At 56.3% G+C, this 6,940-nt stretch overlaps 3 protein-coding genes across 4 annotated transcripts in view; all 3 read right to left on the bottom strand.

Moving 5' to 3' along the window:
- LOC104914240 (disintegrin and metalloproteinase domain-containing protein 32-like) overlaps positions 1 to 105 on the bottom strand; it is a 4,790-nt gene extending 4,685 nt beyond the window's left edge. Inside the window, exon 1 of the mRNA XM_010723135.3 lies at positions 3 to 105. Coding sequence (XP_010721437.2) covers positions 3 to 105 — 103 coding nt within the window. The remainder of the gene's footprint in view (positions 1 to 2) is intronic.
- A 17-nt stretch (positions 106 to 122) lies between these two features.
- LOC100548260 (disintegrin and metalloproteinase domain-containing protein 32-like) lies at positions 123 to 6,758 on the bottom strand. 2 transcript variants are annotated; one of them, XM_019622649.1, is made up of 20 exons: positions 6,620 to 6,758; positions 5,932 to 5,996; positions 5,652 to 5,713; positions 5,112 to 5,190; positions 4,794 to 4,870; positions 4,529 to 4,721; positions 4,348 to 4,404; positions 4,127 to 4,198; positions 3,704 to 3,870; positions 3,538 to 3,619; positions 3,279 to 3,415; positions 2,881 to 3,061; positions 2,650 to 2,757; positions 2,291 to 2,489; positions 2,043 to 2,151; positions 1,716 to 1,899; positions 1,403 to 1,483; positions 1,016 to 1,136; positions 766 to 922; positions 123 to 267 (listed from the first exon to the last, which is right to left on the bottom strand). In XM_019622649.1, the coding sequence occupies exons 1-20, from the start codon at positions 6,663 to 6,665 to the stop codon at positions 168 to 170; spliced, it is 2,277 nt and encodes a 758-aa protein (XP_019478194.1). In that variant the 5' UTR covers positions 6,666 to 6,758; the 3' UTR covers positions 123 to 167. The 2 variants fall into 2 exon arrangements, with proteins under 2 accessions (XP_019478194.1, XP_019478195.1); XM_019622650.1 differs by having other exon boundaries at positions 2,650 to 2,739.
- Positions 6,750 to 6,940, bottom strand: part of LOC104914239 (disintegrin and metalloproteinase domain-containing protein 32-like) — a 6,302-nt gene continuing 6,111 nt past the window's right edge. The window contains 1 exon segment of the mRNA XM_031556750.1: positions 6,750 to 6,898. Within this exon segment, the coding sequence (XP_031412610.1) occupies positions 6,768 to 6,898 (131 nt within the window). The 3' untranslated portion in view covers positions 6,750 to 6,767.

Genomic DNA, 6,940 nt, shown 5'->3' with positions numbered 1-6,940 from the left:
ACGGCCAGCGATGGGGATGCTGAAGGTTCGGACCCGGGGCCGCCCCTGGGCCGCTCCTCCCAGCAGCACCGGCAGCAGAACCGCCAGCCCCAGAGCCGCCCGCATCGCCCCAACGACCGCCGGTTGCTTCAACGTCTTTATTGCTCGCGTGAGTCCCTCGCGCAATGCTAGCCACGCTCCGGCTCCGGCTCCATCCCCGCACGGCTGCTCTGGCTGCTCCCGCTGCTCTCGTTGCTCCCGATGCTGCTGATTTCCCCGCCGGTGGAGCTGCAGGAACAAATGGGGGCTCAGCACGGGGGTCTCGGCGCAGTCCAGTCCCTGCTCTCACACCCACCTCCAGCCGGACCGACTGCCGGACCCCATCACATCTCCATTCCCAAAATGTGTGCATCCCAAAATCTGTGCCCCATTATTTTGGGTTGGGGACACCGGCACGGAGCACATGGTGATGCCCCGAGGGGCATCAAAGATGCCTGCCCTGTCCTGGCCCTGCTCTCTCACGTTCTCTCTCACTCTCTCACTCCTTCACAGCAGGACAGATGCGTTGCTTTCCAGCTGTGACACCTATAGCTCCTCCTGCATCTAACTTTTCCCCTTCTACAGTTTCCTTTCCCTTGGTACCAGCAATTTCTCCCAGGCCTTTTATGCAGACAGCCAGCAGGGTGTCATGGAATACATCCTCTGGATCTCAGCTGCTTTCCAGGAGCTCCCACCGATCCCTGCTCACCTCTCACCCACTGCAGGAACAACCCAACGTTAACTCACTCAGCAGCTTCCATCTCCCTCCTGGCACAGCGCCGCATCAGCCGGTTCCACTTCATGACCAGGATGACGATGCAGATGAGGATGGGGATCAGGAGGCAGAAGCTCAGCAGCAGCGCGTTTTTCAGCATATCCTTCGGAGAGACCTTTGGGGAATGGCCTGGGGACAGAACCACACAGCAGCCCCAGGTCAGTGCCAGGTGATGCTGATGAGAGCCCTGGGGCTGCTCGGGGCTCCCCTACGGGCACTCACTCTCCATTTCCCGCAGCCTCTGCCCGCTGTCAATGCTGCCACCCAGCGCAGATCCCTGAATCCTGCAGTGGGGTGGGTTCCAGCCTGGGTGACAGTGGCAGTTTTTCTTGTTATTGCACACCTGCAAATGCCAGAGTGGACAGGAAAACACCCCGTTTCCAGTTTTCTGCTAATCTACATGAGCAAATACACCATGTTCCTCCATCCCATTTCATTTTGGTCTTAATTAAAGTCTCACTTAATTTGTCCCACACTGCTGCATGATGATTCTAGAGGATGAGGACCCCCAGGTTTGGCCAAGTCCCAAACACCTGGCAATAACCTCTCGCTCCTCTTCAGCACTGAGCAGCACAGCACCACCTCCCCAGCAGCACTGCTGTCACTTACCCCGTGCCCATGGCATTTTTTCTCTACGTTGCAGTCATAGTTCAGAACGGAGTGTGGGTGGCAAGTGCCATTCATACACACCTGCAAATACAATAGGAAAAAAACCCTGCTGGGCACTTTTTTATCTCCCTTCATCAAGCTGGCCATTGCTCTATAAAAGATCCCTTGGTCTGAGGGACGATTAGTAAGCCAATGGCACAGGCAATAAGCAGAGACCACCTTTAAATTATACTGCAAAATAGCAGCTATTTCTAAAGCTGTTACACCCTGTGATAATGGTACATCATTTCCATGCTTGGGAAACATTTCTTACCTTTCCAGGACCACATTTTGTGCCATCCTTAACCAGGAAAGGATCTGCCTCAGGGGGTGCATCCATTACATCGAAAGACACGCACAGATGTTCTTGCACTTGAGCATAAATCATGGCACCCTTTAATTTGGTGAAGGGAACTCGATTTGGGTATGTGCAGATGAGCTTTCCACAGCCCAGATTCCTAAGAAATTCATTAGCACAGCAAAGGGAGAAAAAAGTCAGTGTGCAGAACACAGCCACGCCGCAGCAGTGTGAGATCTTTGCATTAAGTGTTGCTTGGGAAGTGAAGGGAAGCACCAACCAAACACACTGTGTTACACCTACAGCCAGGAGCAGGGCTGGTACCCATCCAGCAGCCGATTACCGCAGTTCCCAAACCTATCCTGATGACTGTTGATTTCTTCATAACACGCCAAAGGGGCATTTTTTGCACCTGGAAGTTTGGAAGCAACAAAAGAGAAGCTCACACAGATGTGCTGCATTTAGCATAGATCAGTTCTTTAGATTAAAGGGACCCGTTGCCAGGCGTGGGGGGGTCCTGGCCCCAAAAGCACTGCGCCAGGTGCCACTACCTCTCCCATAGAACTGCTGGCACTGCAGCTCAGCAGACTGGCACTGCCCATGGTAGCAGTAGCCGGTGTTGTGCTCACAGCTGTGCCCATCCTGCACGTAGACGTCGGGGGGGCAGAAGGCGGAGGAGCCGTTGCAGAACTCGGGCAGATCGCACTGAGCGTCGGCGGCGGGACGGCACAGAGTGTTGGCAGCTTTGAACTGGGATTAAACACCAACTGCTCGCTGCGGCTCTGTGAGCACCACACCCCCGTCCCGTCCATCCTGCAGGTGTGGGGCTGAGCTCCCATCCAGCATTTAAGCCTTGACGTGTTCAGCGTGATGCTTGCCTTAACTCCCAGCAGGGACTCGCACATCTCACCTGACATTTTTCACAGCACAGTCCCAAGGAACACTTTGTGCCGGGCTTCAGCTTGCACTGCGTAGTGCAGCACACATCTTTGGCACACGCCTGCAAGCACACTAGGAACTTTTGCTGCCCGCTCCCCACTGCCTCACTGCAGGATGAGTGCTGGCCCCGTCCTGCTGTCAGGGAGCAGGACAGGGAGCAGGGCAGGGATCCCAGCCCCACAACCATCCCCACCCCGCTCACCGCATCACTGCCACAGTCGCATTCCTCATCCTGCTCCACCAAGCCATTACCGCAGATGGCAACTTTGGAGTCGGGGTGCGCCTGCAGGGGCCTGAGGAAGGTGCACTCTCGGTTATGCGACAGGAACTGCTCCAGATCCGCAGCGCTGCAGCTGCTGAAGGTCTTTGCCCCACCGATGCGTCTGAAAGAAAGAGTGGACCTCGGTGGTTGTGTGCTGGCACCGCCACTGCTGTGGCACTGGGCAGCATTCAGGAACATCTTGCTTTTGGAAAGGAAAGGTATTGCTTTTCAATAGTGAAGCCTTTATCCTTCCAAGCAGGTATCCCTGCACCGCCGCCACATCTGCAGCAGAGCCTCTGCTGCGAGTTTCTGTAACACAGGGACCCCCAGGCACTCACATTGCTGCCGATTCCATGACACAGCTGTATGTGGGGCAGTGGCAGCCCCGGCCATCATCAAATCCCATGCCCATGCTGCGCCCCAGCAGCTGCGCCAGGAGGACGGAGAACGATTCCAGAGTCACGGCGCGCTGCAGCTGCAGGAGAGCAGTGCTGTTGGCTGTGGCATGGCCTGGCCACATCCCCCCATTCAGCACAGCCCTGTACCACAGCCCCATACCACAGCCCCACAACACAGCCCCATATCACAGCTCCATACCACGGCCACAGCACCGGATTCATCATAGAGGCACAGCGTCCCTGGAGTGGTCACACCCACAAAGTCAGCCTGGTCCCGGTACCTGGAACACAGCTCTGTGCAATGCCCAATGATCCAAAGCACAAAGGTTTAGCAGCTCACTGCTCTTTGGTAGTGGCTTTCTTACATCAGCAGGAAGGGCACTTCGTAGGGCCGCAGGATTGCTCTTCTCCTCTTCCAATTCAAGAAGCGCAGCAGCACCATTTCTCCAGACCCTGTGGTCTGAAATTTGCTCTTGGTCTTCCAGACGTCCAGGGAGGACAACCTCACGGTCACATTCAGGGCGCTGAACATCTGGAAGCACAACGAAAGAGACGACCCACATGTCGGGAAGGGAAGAGACCGCGGCCGTTCTGCACGGAGCACCATCGCCCCTCAGTGGAGCATTTCGTTACAGGACAAATACGGCACCAAAGCGATTTTAGGGACTGGGAGTAATCCCAGCACAGCACTGTTGAAAGCAAACACGAGACAAAGCCGAGCAGCGCCGAGCTGAAGCCAACCAGCAGAATTCCCACTGCAGCACACAAAGCACACAGGTGAAACTCACGCTGTCGATGAAGCTGATGAGCTGAATCACCTTCCGTGTCATGATGTATTTGTCGTCCCCCAGGTGCCTGTACTGGAACACAGGGATGCACCATGGCTATCGGCCGTGCTGTGATGGGCTGACGGCCACGGGATGGGCACAGAGCGATGTGGGACCACTGCAAAGCTCTGCAGGAATGCAGAGGACAACCACAGCCTGGAGTTGGCTGCACCAAGGCTTACCAAATTCTTGTCCAGAATGACATGGAGCAAAACCTCCCTGCGGTGCTTTGACAGAAGCTGGAGGAGAAAAAAAGCTGGTCATTGTTAATTAATCTATCCATGTAATTGAGACGCAAAGGGTGCTGAGCTCTGACAGACCCAGAGATGCCGGTGTTGGGTCAGTCCCAATGACAGCACTCACTTTCAGAGCTGGTTGTGCTTTGTCAGAGCTGCTGTCAGCCGCCAGCGCATCCCTGCTGCCCCCAGGGTGGTCGTGTGGGAGCAGAGCCCCAGCTGCAGCCCCACTGCCCAGGGGATAAACCACGTGCTGGAAGGAGGGCGAGGAGCCCAGCGGCTCGATCCCATAGCTGGCGTTGTGGAACTGCAGAAGGCCCCTGCAGAGGGCACAGCATCAGTCTGTGGGCAGCGCCGGGCAGCACTGAGCACAGCAGCACTGTGCCCCATACCTGAGCCCCATGCATGTGCTGAGAGTCACTGCTGAGCCAGGAATGCCCTCGATGTAGCCACGGTAGTAGCAGTCGCCCTACGGCAAAGCAAAGGGAAGCCTCAGCACATCCAAAACCTTCCCAACGATGGCTCTGATTGTGTATCTGCATAGACAGCTTTCTGTTCCACCCCGGCACCTCCTGCATGGTTTAGGATGCCAGAAAGTGGAGAAAGAAAGGAAACTCCGCTCTCCTGTAATAAGGAGAGACAGGTCTGAAAGCACTGAGCAGGAAGGCCACCCTGCAAACTGCCAACAGAGGGAAGCTAGCTGAGATTACCTTGATATAGGGTGAATCAGAGCGCAACGATCCTGTCTTGTTGTATGTGTAAATGCTGAAATCGGCAGGTAAAAAGAACCTGGAACAGAAATACAGCAAAACGCTCTGAAAACACCCAAGGAAATATTTATCTGGGATTTCCCCAGCTCAAACCAACTGCTGCAGCCACACTGCACGTGGATGGAGCCCACGGTCCTTGCAGACCCCAAGCCACTGCCATTGGAGTTGCAGGCATGAGCACCCCCAGCCCCCCAGTGCAGCCATGGGATGGTGGCAGCAGGTTGGAATCGACAAAACAGAATCACAGAACGGCCAGGGTTGGAAGAGATTTCAAGGATCACGAAGCTCCAACCCCCTGCCACACGCAGGGCCACCAACCTCCACATCTCACAGCAGCCCAGGCTGCCCAGGGCCCCATCCAACCTGGCCTTGAACACCTCCAGGGATGGACGGGGCATCCACAGCCTCTCTGGGCAGCTGTTCAGCACCTCACTACTCTCTCATAATAAAGAACTTAAGAACAGGATGGAATGAACTCACTGCTGCTTGAGGTGAATGGTGTACAGCCTCCCTTCCACTGAGAGAATGTAGGACTGCGTGTCCTTGCGTGGGCAGAAAAGCAGAGAAAGTGAGAATTAGGAAAGGGAAACAAAACACGGGGAGCAGCTACAGAAGATGCTGCCAACTTCATCACCCACGTTGGGACAGCTCAGCATCGCTTCCCAGAGCTGCACTGTAAGGGCTGCACACTGCACTCCTGCATTGGTAGGAATGCACACACACACACACACACACACACAGAGAATAATTTGATCAGTACCGTCTCTCCAGTTGTGTTTGAGAGCACCCTCTGGGGAACTGTGATGTGCAGAGGCACTTGTGAATCTAAAGAAACGAACTGGATTTAGTGATCACCGCAGATGAACAGCACCTCCTGTGGGCATCTGCGAGCTGCGGTTGGGTCCATGCACAGCAGGAAAGGCAGCTTTGCACGGGTTGTGCCTGCAGAACTTCACCTGTGCTCTGCCTCGCGGCCATGCAGCACCTTTTATGAAGGTTAAACCAAAGTTCATTTTCCACTTCTGGACCCGAGCCCGGCAATATGAACCCTGAGCAATGGGGGCACGAGGGGAGGCTCCAGGTCAGCTCACCTTCTCCAGAACACATGGAGCTCACGCTCACTGTTTATTGTACACAAACATCTGCTTCAGGAGGAGCTCAGCTCTGCCCCAAGCCGCGGTGCTGCTGTCCCCGAACCGAACTTTGCACATCGGGCACAGCAGCACAACTCGTGCTCAACCCGGGCAGCAGAAGGGCTCTCTGAGCAGCTCAGTCCCCGGCAGCAGAGCTCAGCGTTTGCTGAGAGCGAAGCCAACCGGCACGGGGTCCTCCCAAGGACTCCTCCTTACAAAGCCCCAAATCCTCATCCCTCTGCCCACCGATCACCCGGCGGGTGAACTCCGAACCGGGACCCCCACCCGCACAGCCCCGCAAAGGGCCAGACTCACGCAGAACGGCCAGCATCGCCAGCAGCATCACCAGGAGCAGCTCCATACTGCGAGCCCTCCGGTAACGGCCCCACCGTAACGGCCCCTCCGTGCTCCCCCTCCCCGCATCCCCAGGACAGAGACGCGGTCGCGCGGTGCTCCCAACGCTTTATTCGCTCCCGCTGCGCTCCGCCGCGTTCCCCTCCGCTTCATCCTCCTCCTCCTCCTCGTCCTCCTCCTGCTCCTCCTCCGCGTCCTTGCTGCGCTCCTCGGCGATGCTGCGATGAACGGAGAAGGAGATGTGAGCGCACGGAGCGGCTCAGCCCCGCCCCGCATCGCCCC

The sequence above is a fragment of the Meleagris gallopavo genome, chromosome 24 (genome assembly GCF_000146605.3).
Source record: "Meleagris gallopavo isolate NT-WF06-2002-E0010 breed Aviagen turkey brand Nicholas breeding stock chromosome 24, Turkey_5.1, whole genome shotgun sequence".
Lineage (NCBI taxonomy): Eukaryota > Metazoa > Chordata > Aves > Galliformes > Phasianidae > Meleagris > Meleagris gallopavo.
Note: the sequence above shows the minus strand (reverse complement) of the source record. Positions and strands in the feature narration are given on the sequence as shown.